This window comes from Cylas formicarius, unplaced genomic scaffold, assembly GCF_029955315.1.
Source record: "Cylas formicarius isolate icCylForm1 unplaced genomic scaffold, icCylForm1.1 PGA_scaffold_7__23_contigs__length_41026272, whole genome shotgun sequence".
Taxonomy (NCBI): domain Eukaryota; kingdom Metazoa; phylum Arthropoda; class Insecta; order Coleoptera; family Brentidae; genus Cylas; species Cylas formicarius.
In genome coordinates, this window is record NW_026844352.1 from 22,136,469 (window position 1) to 22,153,108 (window position 16,640).

The 16,640-nt window shown below is 38.0% G+C and overlaps 1 protein-coding gene across 7 annotated transcripts in view; it reads right to left on the reverse strand.

The window, feature by feature from the left end:
- The window catches only part of LOC132704399 (teneurin-m), a 582,182-nt gene continuing 565,542 nt past the window's right edge, over positions 1-16,640 (reverse strand). For all 7 annotated transcript variants that reach the window (XM_060674371.1, XM_060674368.1, XM_060674372.1 and 4 more), the window contains 5 exons: positions 15,725-16,527; positions 15,417-15,666; positions 8,381-10,409; positions 6,562-8,322; positions 1-2,734 (listed from right to left, as the gene is read on the reverse strand). In XM_060674371.1, coding sequence (XP_060530354.1) covers positions 1,991-2,734; positions 6,562-8,322; positions 8,381-10,409; positions 15,417-15,666; positions 15,725-16,527 — 5,587 coding nt within the window. In that variant the 3' untranslated portion in view covers positions 1-1,990. The remainder of the gene's footprint in view (positions 2,735-6,561; positions 8,323-8,380; positions 10,410-15,416; positions 15,667-15,724; positions 16,528-16,640) is intronic.

Genomic DNA, 16,640 nt, shown 5'->3' on the forward strand with positions numbered 1-16,640 from the left:
CTAATATATATATTACTGAATTAAACAAAAATATATTTACATATAAAAACAATGTACACAATAAGTATATACATACATAAAATATTTTATTAATAGTTCCGAGTATGGTCATGTCATAACGTTTACAGGGTGTTTGGAGATCTACCATTCGAATTGAGTATTTTGCGGTCTATGAATACAGCACGTGAACGAGTTAGAAATAGTCAGCGACCTCTAAATTGAATTCATAAAAAAATAGGGAGGCGTAATAAGAATGCACCCTGTATATCCATTGCAAACACAAGCAGTCCACCAAACAATTGCACGTAATTACAGTAAGATTAATTAGAGACAATTTAGTTTAAGAAGTATTGCTTTCAATTTTTCTAGTCACAGTATTAAGAAAATATCACTGTACTTGGCATTACATTGCCTAAGATCCACCTAAAATTAAGAAAATGTCGATTTATTGAAACGATCAAGAAGACATTTGAAATTAAATCAATGCACTAGCGAAGAATTTGATGAATATAATGATAAGAAATCTTTTGATACAGTTATGTTATCTATCATTACAACAGCAGTGTTTAAAAGTTATATAATAGAAACAACACTGACATTTTTCTGGCAAATCTTGGTTTATTATTATTCAATAGGGCATGTGGCGGGTGAAATTTTTATAATTCTTGACAACGTTCCAGCGTTAGTTACCCTAAAGAATTCAATCAGACCTCGACTTGACCTTTTATTAAATGGACAAATTGTACATGAATCTTCCAATCTAGGCCTCTATAAAAAAAATCCATCTATTCATCTAAGTAAGTACAACGGCTAGCGTAAAGTTGGTAATAAAACTTTGGAACATCACTATTAGCAAAATATTTAGGCTTCAAGTTCGACAGAATTAGTAGACCGCTATTCTAATGATACATAGACGAAAGTTGCGTTTAAATTAGATCCATGTCTACAACTATGGAAATCTTGCACTTCTTTGTTATGCAGTTTGGTGCGATTTCTAATTCTTAACCACCCGATTTAAAGCTATTCAAAGCTACAATCAGTTTACCAACAGTAGATTTGATGAGTATATCATCTTACTGTGGAGTAATACACTGAGTATTATATAACGATAAAAGATCCAATGAAACTGAAGTCGACAAAGTTACTTGCCCAAAGTGCAACAATTACATGTCTGTAAACAATGCACTGACTAATAACCAGAGTCATATCAAAAAAAGTTTGATACACAATCACCAAAATAATCGATAAATTAATTATGTACAGCTTTATAGTTTGTTCGCCCTATGTAATATATTACAATCATGAATCATTTTGGTTCCCTATCAGTCATTCTCTACCTCTATCAATTTTATTAATTTTGAAGTTCAATTAATGTGCAATTTTGCTTCTTCCTCGACGTATTAGATGGCAGAGGCGAGGAAGAATTATTATATCCAAATAGGCAAAACGATAAATGTAATGGGAGAACTCCAAAATTGATGACAATCAATTTTATTGAAAATGGAATATTTAAATGATTCTCTTTGCTAGTTATTCCTATGTCTGATAGCATTTGCCATAGTTTCGATATAAAAAAGCTTTTATTTACATTTTTGACCTTAGTATTGCCTTAACTATAATGTATGTATAGATTAACTACAGTAGTCTCTTAAATTTATTATCCTTATCTTAATCCGATCATTGTAAGAGTATCATGGTCTACCCTGTGGAAAGAAAATGGAAATTACGTGTTTAAATCCTTTCAATACACATAGGCCATTTGATTGCTTCTACACGATAAGTTTACAATGGACACATTTTTAATGGCTCTTGTTCGCGTAAAGAATTTCTTTAAAATATACGCCACGACTTATTAAAAATAGTAATTTGTCTCTATCGATTAATTAATGTACGGAGCGACTAGGAATTGATGACAATGGTATGGCACATAAAAATATTTCTGCTGTTCCTATATTATCATTATCACCACATGTTATCTTTTTCTTTTTTATTAAGACTCATGCCTATGTATTCTATTACGCCTGGTTCCGCTCTTCCGTCTTTTCCGTTTCGTGTCTCGCTGAAATGCTACATTGCCCGGATCATCAGCAAGTTGCGGATACTTGTGGATACTGTGTATGTCGATGCCCTCATATCCGTCTACGTCTCCGTGTGATACGAGCTCCTCCTTTTCCTCTTCAGTCCAATCCCCTCGTCCCTGGAACCCGGCGGCAACCAACTGTTTCTCGATCTCCCACGCCCTTTCTATAGCCCGCTTGTGTGCGTGCCTCAGAATTTTGTGAGTCTCTTGTTTTGGATCCGCACCGTACTTTATAATAACTACAGCATCTGGATTGTGTAATCGCAATTCTTTTAAGGGAGTCGCGGACCCGTGTTCGCTAATTTCGTGCGTCGAAACGTTGAACATTCCACCTAACCTACGCAGTTCCTCTAAATCGTCGCGGATTTTCAGGGCATTGTCTTTGACGAAGTAGAAAAAGTCTTGATCGTGTATGCTGAATTGCAGGTTCAAGAAGAAGGAGTTATTAAAAACTGAAGTCACTACGTCTTGCACTACACCATTGACACCTTCGACCACGCTAACCAAAGCGCGATTTCCCACTCGTGATATCAGAACTCCTTCGCCGAAAACTGATTTCCTGTAGGCCACGCGCGGCAAGAGGTTCCTCGTCTTGGGCTCCTTCTTTAACAGCGGTTTGGGCACAAAACTGATGTCCATGAACTTCTCGTTAACCTTAAAAAGATGTTTTCCGGTTAGTGTAAAATTTGTGCTCCGCCAGAAGGAGAAAAAAAACAACCTTTTAAAAATAAGATCCATAGAAATGGATTCCTGTAGTTCAATTTTTTTGAGCAGTTTTTAGTACTCTTGCAAAAAAATTTGGTTTTTGGAGAATGGTGTAACTAGAATTTCTGTATTTGTCAGATGAGAGATTTGACGAACCGACACGACCTCTACAATCAATGACTTGCAATCTGAACCTATGACCCCGCATAATGGCCAATAAAGCATTTTTAGTGACTGTTATCTCTTCTGTGGTGTGTGGAAAATGACGACAGAATCCATTTCTATGGTATTTAAAGTGTAACAATGAAAATCACCGAAAACTATTACGAGGATAACTGTTATTGAATATGTCTTGAGTGACATACACTAACAGAGCAATTTGTTCTGAGTTTGGATTTGAAACTGGTAAGCTTTTCATTTAATGTTGAACTACACCGTACCGTACCCAATTTTATTTGCATTATCTAGTAATCTATTTTTCCGCCATTTATTTTATTTAATACTGAAAAACGGACAAATAGAAAAAAACGCTATTCAAGAAATTGGATCGTCACGACAATCAGAATTAGGGTGTGAAATAAAAAATATTTGTACTTTTTATAAAACTCCTGCGTCGGTTTTTTTTGACTCGAACTAGCTAATGTTTCAGAGCTTGACTAAAACTGACTGGCCTTTTTACCTGCTGTTATATTGTTTAAGGGAGGCGGAGCTAATTGAGGGGCATAAACACCGTCTCGGATGACTGACTTCCATATTGGTGAGTCGCGGTTCAGATTGTTAGGTTACTTATAGATTTCTATAGATTCTCGGTTTTTCGTTGGTAGAAGAATTGATTACATGCAAGAATTTTAGTTTTATCGAATGAAATTTTATGTCCCGTTTCGTGATTGTGTTCGGCAACTTCTGATGAGTTTATTTGTCTTAGTCTTAAAGCTCTTTTATGTTCTTTGAGCCTTTTTTTTTTCATCCGGTCTCTCCAATGTATCCTTTGCCGCATATGTATGGAATGCTGTATACTGCTGGCATCTCTAATGGAATTTTGTCTTTGACGGATCGAAGATGTTGAGAGATTTTTGGTAGGTCTGATTTTCATTTCTATTTCAATGGTAAAACGTATGTTAAGGTGTATAGAGTTTAAATGTCTAAGAAAATCTATTAGGGATTCCTGACCATGAGGCCAAATAACAAAATCATCACTGACGTAGCGTTTCTATAATTTAGCTCCGCTTCCCTCAAACAATATAAAAGCAGATACAAAGTAAAATGCGAGCCAGTTTCAGTCAAGCTATGAAGAACCCAACAGGATGATTGGCAAGACGTTAGCTAGTTCGAATCAACAAAAACCGACGCAGGAGGAATCCAGAAATTTTATAAAAAGTATTACAGTAGCCTGTGGAAAGTTCTTTGAAAAAATTAAAAATATTTGTGTTTTTTTGTGTTTGTTTTTATAAGATGATATGTTAATAATCGTGCACCACGTGTGCGAGACATATTTAAACTAGAGACATCTCTACTGCAGGTACAATACGCTCTGTTTTACTGTCCACTACATGAAAGTGATTATTTAATTAAGGCTTTATTAAAGCCGAAAAATTCAGCTGAAAAGTAATATTAAAAGAAAATAATGATAAAGTCTCTATTAAAACAATGACACATTTAAAAATGTCTAGTAATGCTTCTTTAAGTGTTAATTTTCATATCAAAAATGTTTTTACACATGATTTATTTAGAAAAAATAAAATAAAATTTTAAAAATGTCTTTGCCAACTGTAAATTTTTATACCATTTTTAACTATTAATTTTTCAAATTTTTCCTCCTGCGTCGGTTTTTGTTGAGTTCAACTTGGTAACGTTTCGCTAATCATTCTGTTGGCTTCTTCATAGCTTAATTTAAAGTGACTCGCATTTTACTCTATACCTGATTATATATTGTTTGAAGGGGCAGAGTTAAATGAGAGGCATAATCATTGTCTTGGATCACTGATTCCCAATTTGGTGACAGGTAAAGCCCTGAGACGCGGTTAAGATTGTTAGGTCGCTTATAGATTTCCATAGATTTGAGATGCCAGGAGTTTACAGCATTCTATGCATATGCGGCAAAGAATACCTTGGGGAGACCGGACGAAAGATATCAACTAGGTTCAAAGAATATGAAAGAGCCTTAAGAATAAGAGAAATAAAGTCATAAGCAGTTGCCGAACACAACCACGAAACCGGACATAAGATTTTATTCGATAAAATTAAAATCCTTGCATGTAATTCATTCGGCTACCAACGAAAAATCCGAGGATCTATAGAAATCCGAGACGATATTTGTGCCCCTCATTTAGCTACGCCCCCTCAAACGATATATAAGCAGGCACTGAGTAAAATTATAATCAGTTTCATCTAAGCTTTGAAGAAGCCAATAGAATGATTGGCGAAACGTTAGCAACTTCGACTTAACAACAACCGACACAGGACGAACCATGAAGTTTTGAAAATAGTAATTGTTACCTATTATACATGTAAATGTTAAAAGAACGTAAGTAATTTATGAGAAACTTAAATGTTTGCCCATGTAAATAGTTTTTTAGACAACCAGATAATCCGACTCGATTTCTTTTCGGACATTTACCGCGATGTGGCACTAGATGTGCTTTTAACGATTTCCGTCATTTTAAATTTAGCCACATATGCGTGTTACATTATCTTGGGTAATTCAAATTAAGTAGCGTTCAGTTCGTGTGTGTGTGAAATTTTCGGTTTTGGTTTGTGGTTTCTGGATAATTGTCAGCTTTGTGCCTGAACTATAATGGAGACTTATATAGAACAAAAATGTGTCGTTGCTGGTTGTTTTGCTATATTCAGCAAGAAACATGGGTTTCCAATAAACAATGTTTCTCTGTACAGGTTCAATTTCGCACACAACAGCGAAGAACAAATTTGTAAATATAACAATATAATAAATATGACAAAGTAGTTGTGACCCAGTGGGGAATGTAAACAGATTTTCCAAGTCTGCTGTTACTGTATTCTAGAGAAGTTTAAAAAACGTGTTTATAGTACATGCATATTTAATTTACGTAACAATGACAAAAATTATTAAGGAATCATTGAATAGTTAAGGTTAAATTTAAAAAAATGCCAGAACTATATATCATGTTATATCTAATGGATGGCGTGCTGCTGCCAAAAAAAACAGAAATGTTTTCTTTATGAACTTTTTGTAAAAAGGTCTAAAGTTGAGACACCATCCGTAGAATGACGCTAACGCTTTCGTTTGTCATTTTCCCACATATTTTGGATGATATGCCGCAAGTTATTGGTTGTGGTTTCAGCTCTGGGCTGAGTAGTTTGGTAGCTATGGTTTGCTGTATTCGTCTAACAGCGACAAATTATTTTCACAGAAACAAGTTGGAGGATCAACCAGGTTAAACCATCTTCCGTTATTATTATTATAAATATTTGAAAATTGAGTCACACAATATTAACTAAAGGCCAAGTCAGCAGCAGGCAAGTCCTGTTTGGCATTAAATTTCGACCAACCTCAACCCTTTCAACCGCTGCTAATGAGGCCTTTATTTCATTGAATATCTATCTAACTTTTGAAGCCTTATACAACCAATTGTACCAAGATGTAAACTAATAAGTATTTGGTAACTATTGAGTTTAATATTTTAAAAACGTATAGGAATCAATTTATAAAAACGGTTAGTAAAAAATATACCTACTGAGTTTAGTGCCTAGTGCAACAATTTTTTTTGCCGCATTTTGAGTATTTCATTTTGACTCACCTTATCGACTATGCATTGCAATCCAGACATGATGCCAAAATCTGGAGCTAATTGGGGGGCGGTTACGGTCGCCTTGGGTTTGTAAATTTGGTTGGTTATGTAACGGAAGCCTAGCATTTTCTCGATGTCATATCCATAAAGTTTCAGCCACGTCTGAAGGTCGGTCATATAGTTGATGGAATGTTTCGCATTAATGGGATCATTATTATGGAACCTGTATATAAATATATCTGTCGGTGTTGTGAGTTTGGTTGCTAGCTTCTCCCAGTTCGGAGTTATCCATTGTCCAACGATTGGATCGTAAAGACGTTTGTTGATGTACACCAATTTCGTATTTGGATCTAAAATACCTCCGTGGAAATCGACGGGCAAATAGAAGTCCGGGTTGGAATCTAGGATAGTATTCCCAAACGGTGTGCGACGGATTTCTTTAATCAAATTTCCGTTTATATCGAACAGTGCCAAAGGAGTGCCAGCTTGATCCGATGCTACGTAAAATCTTTGCTCCGACGTTTCGACAGTAATGAGAACGTCTCGGGCGTCATACAAAAATCTGAATGTGCGGCCAGTCTTCGGGAAGTGAACGTGAGTAATCAAGTCAGGAGTATCGGGATTCGAGTAAAAGTATTGAGTAATATTGCCCTTGTCGTCGTTCCACGCGATGAGTCTGCGCTTATCGTCGTAGTAGTACCACGTTTGGAACTTATCTCTCTCAAACGCATGGATGAGCTGTCCCTTGGGATCAAATCTATACTTCTGCTCGCCTCTTCTTACCACGAAGCCACGATTATCGTAACTATTGAATTCCACATCTCCGTATTGCATCACCCTGTCTCCACTGTCGTAGCCCAAAGTGATTTTTTCCTTTTCTTTAATTATTGCGATGATATTACCGTTCTCATCATACACGTACTTCCAGTTGCTGGAACCGATCACCTCCAGAACATGACCGTCCGCGTTGTAGGAAATTCTGTCCATAAACTGCGTCCTGCCGACTAACAACTTTTGCATTTTTATCTTATTTCTGGAGTCATATTCCACTTCCAACCGGAATACGTCGAACGATTTGATGTTAATCAAAATATTTTTTAATCTTCCATGATCGTCGTAATCGATTATGGTGAAGAATTGTTTGCTGGTATCCTGCATAACTGATCGATTGAAAGTGTTTCTGTAAATCCTCAGGTCACTAATGCCCTCCAAACTGCCAAGGTTTTGATTATATTTCAGTCTTAGTTGTGGCAGTTCTTTGCCATTAATATCTACATCGATATTCGATAATCTAGCGTTCCCGTCATATTGGTACTTATAATGAGCGTTGTCCAGGCCACTTTTGATGTTAAATTTAAGTTTTTCATCTTTTAAAATTCCAGAATGATATCTGAATTCTTGTTTCAACTCGAAATTCGGTTGTACAATCTCTATGTTCTTAACAAGATCCAATATGTCGTGATATGTGTAGTGTGTGGAACTCATACCAGCAAGAGTGGTCTCCAGCCTTCCGGAGGAATCATATACATGCAGTACTCTTCCCGATTGGTGGGGATATACTTTGGCTAATATTTGCCCATCATCGTTGTAAATTATTTCGTAGGGATGGCGATTCATTGGTGAAAAATATTGGTACTTGAAGAAGCCAAGGGAGGTTTGCAATGAGAACGTGTGGATATGTCCCCTCGGTGTTGTCAAAGATTGAAGGGCGCCAGAATCGTCATATTGCAGCAAGTAGTCTGATCCCCTAGGAGTTGTCACTTTTAGAGGCTGTAAAAGAGAATCCATTAAAGCACATCAAATGATATTCAGATGATCTCCGACTTACCAGACTGCTGAACATGTCCTTGAACGCATAAACCAAAGAAGAGCCATCGGCGTATTTAATTTCGTACAACCGACCTGCTCGGTCGAAGCCATAAGTTTCGCTCAACTCTCCCCATTTCCAATTGCTGAGCCTACTGAATCTATCATAGTCAAGCTGGACCTCCGCAAATATTCCGTTCCTTGGACCCCAACGGACCGGCCTTGCCGATCGATCGTAAGTTACGTTTAAAAGTTCTATTTTCTCATCCATGAATACCGATACGGATGCCGTCTCTCTGTCATACTCCATCGTGACAATGTTTTCGCCATTCACTCTCAGTTTTCGTCCCACTTTTGATATGGCTCTCGGTATATTTTTATTGCCTTTGGCATTTTGATTCGGTCTGATATAGTACCTCCATTCGAATCTATTGGCTAGGTCCCCGCCGATTTCCATCCTTTGTTTGGCCGGTACCGGATAACTTTCTCCTAATATTGGATCTTTGTCGGCCAAAATATTGTACGGAATCGTATCTGTCGTAATTGAATGTTGCCAGGATGTTAAGCTGGAAACTCCTCCATCCGGGAAGACCGTTATTCTGTTCTCTACATCTTCTGCTCTGCCGGAAACGCTAGAGCCTTTGATCAGCATTGATACTTGCTTGATATCGTTCTCGCTCACTTTGACTGTCGCGCCCTTCAGACTTAAATCGAACGTGAGACTTATGACTTTTCCGGTGGGCGTGACGGCAGAAGTTAATCTTCCAAATTCGTCATAGTTGTAGACGTAACTTCTCCCGCTGCTATCCAGCTTCGTTTTTAACAATCCCGTGGGTCCGTGGTAGTCGAAAGTGACGTTGTAGTTTTCTGGGGTACTGAGTTCATGTAACATCCTCATCCTCGACATCCTCAGTCTACATTTCTGTCCTTTGGTGTTTTCTATGGAGTTGACCTGACTCGAATAATCTCTCATTAGAAAGACTTTATTACCGGCAGCATCCGTAACGGTACTTAATTTGCCGTTACTGGTATTGACGTTATATGTGAATACGTAAACGGTTTCCCCGGTGAGGATGTTTTTCGTGGCGATATGTTGCCCGAATCTGTTGAAGATGTAGATTTCCTGAGTTTCCGGCGAATATATTTCGTATTCTCTCGATATGCTGGCATCCGGGATACTCGCCATAACAGATCGTATTCTGTAATTCACCTGATCGCCTATATGAACGTGCCCGTCTGGGGTGATAGTAACTGCTGATATAGTATTAAATTTGGAATTGGAAGCGAGATAGTGGTCGGCTTCGAAGCAGTCGCATCCGCGCTCCAAGCAGTTACATTTAGATTCGGCGCCGGCATAGGGCGAAATTTTCCCATCGGTTCCGATAACTCTCACGCGATTAATCCGTTGCGAATCGCTCTCAGCCACGTAGAGATCTCCAACGGAACTGAACGCAATACTCTGCGGCATTACCAACGTGGCGTGTGCTGCCAGTTCGATATCGTAACCTACGAGAGGCGAAGGGCAATGCAGAGGCCTTCCAGCGATCACCTTCACCCGCCCGTCGAGGGTCAGTTGTAAGATCATGTGATCATCGATGATGTGGAGCGTATTGTCCAAGGGATTAATAGCGAGTTCTGTGGGCCAACGTAAATGAACTTCTTCGATGTTCAAAGTCCCTTCGCAGGGTAAAGGTTTCCAGTGGGACTTGTGCATGTGATTGCCGATTACGGTAGTCACGATACCGTCTCTATCGACCATCCGTATATTGGTTCCGTCTGCGAAGTACAATACGTTATCGTTGGATACGGCTACTCCTTTCGGGTAAGCGAGCTTCGCGTCGCGTGCTAGTGCTCCGTCGCCGCAGTGGGCCTCGTCCCCGGGAAGACATCTTTCTCCTGAACCCACCACCGCTTCCCAGTTGTGATCCGGATCGCCGTAGTCGTTTGTGCTGCGCACTTTAATGATTTGATGAGATTCGGGATCGGATATATATAGCGCGCCGTCCAGAGGACTTATGTCCATGTGATATCGATAAGACACTCGTGTGGCGCTGGAAAAAAAACACAAACGAAGTTAAAACAGAGTTGATTAGGGAGCTTCGTGATAGTCAAAAGTTATAAAAAATGTAATAAAAAATTATATAACAAGAATAAAGATAAACGCAAAAGCGGAAAGAATTCATCTATAGTAGGTAGGTACGATTGGCGATGGCATAGTCGATCATAAAACCAAGAGAGTAGTTTACCTGCTTCCACTCGTATAATAAGCAAAACATAGCAATTTACCTTCCAGTGCGTTTGTCTGGTAAGCTGTTTTTTAACACTTTAAAATCTGGAGACCGTGGAATAAAGCAGATGTTCTCTTGTTAGAAGAAGACATGGAAAACAACGCAGACTTTGAAGACGAAGTGGAGATGGTAGTCGTACATAATGATAATTTAGAAGACAAACTACCTCAGCGTTTGTATTCGGATGCTAAACAAATTGTTTTGAATGTGTACAATTTTATAAGAAATTCAGAATAAGAAGTAGAAGCAACGATAAAAACAAGATTGCCTTCGAAAAATCGTCACTGGGTGGGGCAAGTTCGTAGCCCGTAGCGCGAAACAGCTTTTAATTATTCGCGGTTATAGCCCTGGATTTTCCACGGATCCTGGTTCAAGATTTTTTTGAAAATAGTAAATGGTTTTCGAGAAAATATTTTTTTTCTGAAACCATGCGGTGCGCCGTAATAATCAATGACGTTATCGCGTCTTGACAGCCCCCGAAATAACGATTTCAATATGCATTTTTTCAAACAGCCCGAGCAGCGTATGTGATAGACGAAAACCGCAAATACAAAAATTGTAGCTCTTGATGCGGCCTATAACACCGTTTGAACCAATTAGCCATATTTTTTACGATTTTTGATTTGCGGCAAGTAATTTACTCTGTAAAAGAACAATTTTCTAGGACTTTTAGATTTTTGCCTATAATTTGAAAACCCTGTTATAATCGAAAAAATGCCCGAAATAAATGTTATTGCATTGGATGCGTCTGACGGTTAGAGAATTTTACCAATCGGATGAACGATTATGGAGGAAAACATATTTTTTTGGAAGCTAAAATTACCAAAACAAAGTTCAAACATTTTTAAAAAATACTTGGTAAAATTTGATTGCGCCCAATTTCTACCGTTTAAATGTGGACACGGACTTTTACGTATCTGGTAAATTTGAAGTTGATATCTGCAAATTTAGGACACTTAACACATTTCTCATTTAGCACGGAATATCGGGAACACCCTGTACAATACGTGAGAATCTTAAATACGGCTGTCTATGCGGGCTATTTCGCAAAATAAAAGAAAGTGAGATCTGAATCATAGTCATGAATCATGGACCCATTTTTCAGTTTTTTTGAATTTGCAACGTACCCTGTACATTTTTGAAAAATTGTTAAGAATAAAAGTTTATGAAGCGGGATCTTTTGCGTCTTCTGGTTCAAGAATTTTTTTGATTTCGTAAACGGTTTTTTGAAAAATGATGTTTTTTGTAGACCCTTGCACACTTTATTTATATTTTTTTAGATTACTTCCCAACTCCCCAGACCCCCATTTTCAATAGCTTTTACCACGGGGCAAAGCTATGCAGCTTGTATGCTGCATAGCTTTGCCCCGTGCATATATGTGCCAATTTTTCATAGCAAGATCCAAAAACGAAAATCGCGAAAAAATGATGGATACCGGCATCGAATCAGGGTCGTTTCTTAGAAGGTTATGTGCCGCCTGGAGAGTTAAAAAGGAGAAAAATTTCAATTTTGTAGCTCCAACGGTTCGAAAGTTATTCAGGAAAAACCAAACGACGAAAACGGAGAACGGACAAACAAAATTTTTTTTTCGACGGTGATCATTTCTGTACTAAAGGCAATCCCATAGGACCTACCGTTACCGAGATATAAAATTTTTATACGAGCGCAGATTTTATCGATTTTCGAAAGTAACAAGTGACATGACCAAAATTCCGAAGTCCACTGTAAGAAAAATTAGTGCAAATGGGATCGTCAAGAGCAATACACAGATCTAATTAGGCGTATACTCTACGACGGTTATAAAGCGAATAGTGTTTTAACCCTAGAAGAGCTGCATAAAAATGTACTGACAGACTTAAACATTGGTTGTGCCAAACAATTAATAAACGTTACGACATTAGCGATAGTGACGATTGTTTAAGTGACTGATACTTTATTATTATTATATTTAATATTTTGTATGTTAATAATGATACAATGTAGATATGTAATGAAATAGAACGTAATAAATTGTTACTTTGCACAATTTTTTTATGTACCGTTTTCAAAGAATTGCTCTTCGAAAAAGATTGAAAATTTACTTATATCCCGTGGTCCTGAAATGGTTACGGGTAAGGGTCTGCTCTGCAGGATGTTCTATGAGGGGCTGCTGTTTTGGAGTAATAAAAAGTAGGCAAAGTTAATCACGGCGTCCGTTGTAAAAGCCCTATATTTCTGGTGCAAGTATACACTCAACAGAGATAGCACCAATTACCGGATAATTACAGTAAAGTTCGTTAACAATATACGGTTTTTACATCCTCTTATGGTTTTGACTTCGGAATGAGTTTAAGACCCGCCTGTTGTAAAACGGAAGGGACCATTCTTTTGACCACGTGTACCACAAGCAAGGCCTTTATTTAATATTTTAAGAAATTTTCATCGATTAAACAGTTATATTAATTCATATTAGTGTTTTTATAAATCTTCTTAAAACAATTCCTGCTTGAGGCAGCTCGATTTCAAGTTGATTTTGCCCATTAGATAGATTGATCTCCTATATTAAAAATACATTGATTTATAATGGATGTTTTCCCAGTTTGCTATTAGTTGAGTTTTATGAAACAGTATTTTCTTGATCGTCGAAGCTTTGGAGTTATTTCTATTCCGTCTTTTGTTTGTAATTAGTAATTTCCAACTTACTGTTATTCAGTTGTTTTTCAAGACTCAGTGTGTCATTTTTTTTTGGGGTACCATATTTTATTCCAGTTTATTGATGATGGACATCTGTCAAATTTAAATGGACAAAAGACTCGGACTCATTTGACGGTAGCTGCGAAACTTATAATTTTAAATGTGTTCCTGTTTCTGAAATCGACATCAGGGGAAAGTGAAATCATAAAATTATCGATCGAGATAACTAAAACACCGTATGACAGAATACGTGACATAGTTGTGAATGTTGTCCAAGAAAAATAAATGCGGAAAGCTCGTGGGGTCCCAAAAAGTTTACTTGCATGCCGGTATAGTGAAACGGTTGACATACGATGCGTATCAGAAGAATATTGTTTCAACAATTAAAACTTTACATGAAGCATTGCGTAGTGTTTTGAACATTGACTGTTGCCAAGAGACTTTGCGTACGTTCGTACAAAGAATTAGTTTTTAGTACAAAACCATCAATAAAAGACAAGAAAAATTTCCTAGTGGAAGACAAGACATTTGAGAGAAATCCAAGAAATTGACCTGGTAACAGCAGGAATTGTTCGTTAGATGTGCCACTTGCTGCTTTGTGCAAAAGATGTACAAGAAGCAAAGGTTGACTATCCCGAAAAAATGACAGCAGAAATCTTTGAAAAATGGTTTTCTGAGAAATTACTTCCCAACATTGTACCAAACAGTCGTGATAGAAAACGCCAGCTACCATTTTGCACAAGCGGAAAAAATACCGAATTCATCATCGACTAAAGAACGTATTCAAAATTCTTTGCTTGAAAATGATATGTATTTTGAAAATTCCTAACCCAGGTCAAGAAGAAACAACACATCGCCGAAATTTAGTTCTGAGGCAATAGAATTAATCAGAAGTGAAGTAGAAAAAATATCTGCTTAAATATTAATGTGAGGGACGATACTGATTATTTTGATGTAGAATAACTTTTTTTTCATAAATATTCTAACGTTGTTTTATAGCTAAAGTTACTCCTTTATTTATTTATAATAAATATTTTAAAGTAATAATAGAAAATAATTTCATAGACAAACAATGGAATACTTTGAAAAATACATCCGAGACTAAAGATCTCTCGTAATATCGCGGAAATGTGCGGAGTGGATCGTAGTCGAAGCAAAAGAAACGGACGTGGTAAAATGGTACCTTCCGTACTCTAGATCGCTGTATAATTCTGTGTTTTAGAGAAAAGGGTAGAAAAAGATATTTGGAAAATCTATATACTCCAGAAAAAGAGCCTGAATTAGGTGAGGAAAAGAACATTCAGTTGGTAAAAACCACTCCAGCATTGAACAAACTATCTAATCTAACTATTTAATCGAGCTGCCTTGTCTTGCTTTATAGATATAACTAAGGCATTCGACAGAATACATCTGTCGGATGCCATCAAAATCTTAATGGAAGAAAATTTTGATACGATTAATATCAGAAGTAAACCAATACTACCCAAAGAACTAAATACAAATAAATAAATCAGAAAAGGGGATACCATCAGCCCATTAGTTTTCAATGAAATAATGGATAACATCATAAAAAACATGGGAGAAGCCCATCTTCATATAGTGACGCAGCATTTATTGCTGATTCAGGGAACAATCTACGATGGCTATTTCACCTTTTCAATCAATATCCGTATCTGAAATTTTAAAAGGAAAATACTTGCACAAACGATGAAAGCTTCTCGTATTTCTGGACGCCTAAAATATATTGTATGGGGGAACAAATATATGAACACTGAGAGCAAAGCCAAGATTCATAAAAGCGCATTTAGACCCATATTAACTTCTGCAGCAAAGACAAGATCATGTACCACAAAGGTCATGATCGGAAACAGAAAAGTCCATGTTATTAAAATCACCATACGACAGAATGAGAAATGAAACCCTAAAGACGTGAAAAAATGGGTTAGAATAACAGGAAAATGCTGGAATTAACGAGTAGATTGAATATCCTCACCAGAAGAGGTTTTACTAGGATAAACAGGTGCCATATGGAAAACCAAGTTGACAGGAAATGAAAAAAATATTGTTAATACTACTGCAGGAGGCGAATAGCTTACTTTAGTCGCAGTATGGTTCGAACCACGCCGTCTGTCTGAATTTTCCTGATGTGATTGAAGTCTCCAACAAAAAGTGAGCCGTCCCGGTCACTAGCCAGCGCAACGGGAGCAAGAAGTCGTTGTTTGGAGGCCGGTCCTTCGCAATCCACGCAGTCTAGCGGCCTTTGATGACCGTCACCCATCGTGGTCAATATAACCCTCGGTTTGTACTTTAGGTAAATGTTAGAACCGTCGCCCTTCTGCAATATGCCTGCGGACAGAGGTACACGAAATTAACAATACAAGAGTTAAGGGTGCATGAGCCGTACCTTCGTGGAAGTTGTACCGGTGATGGATATCCAAATTCCAACCGCCGACGTCCGAAATGCTCATGTCGTGACCACTCAGTTTTGTTGTCTGCACGTCCCAAATGACATCTTTGCAATCGCTGTATTCGTAGCCAACTTTTATAATTGCATTCGTAACGCCGTAGACTCGTTGGCGATAGACGTTAAGCCGATTCCACGCGTAAGTAAATTTAATGATGGGATCCGCTTCGAAAACTTTTTCGAACAAAATCCCTTCTATGGTAATCCTTAGGTGGATCAACTTCAACGTCGCCGGAATTACGTCGGGTGTTAGTTGCAATTGAATAGTCGACAAATATCCGGCAGCACGCGAACTGTGATAAACCAAGTTCAGACCGGTCCCAGGTATGTTTAGGCTCTCCTGGACGACTTGGGATTCGGCCAAGATGGCGCTTTTATCTGGACAAGCGCCTTGAAAGCCGTGCTTCCACGTTGCCAAAACTACCGGCTTCATGCTGTCGTAATTATGAGTGGCGCAAGGCTGAGGGACCAACGATACCGATTTTTCCTCGCCAGTAGTCATGATAACGTTGTTTATAATGACAACTTCGTTCCAGGGTATGAAGACGATGTAACTTTGCGGTCTGAACGGCGATCTGCCGAACTGGAGAGTAACGGCCCCTCCTCCGTTGACAAGCAGGTCGAACCAGCCGTCATCGCGGGTGAGAGTGAATCCTTCCAAGGGTGTGCTTGTACTTACTCGTACTCCCATGAGTCCCGTGCCCATTGGTGTGATCACCCTGCCTCTGACCACTGCCGATCGACTGTTAAAAGCGCAAAACCTTAGCTGTGTGTTGGAATAAAAGGTTCAGATCATTCTAAAACAGTACAATTCTACCACGACACACATCGACAGAAATTAAAAACATCTAATATA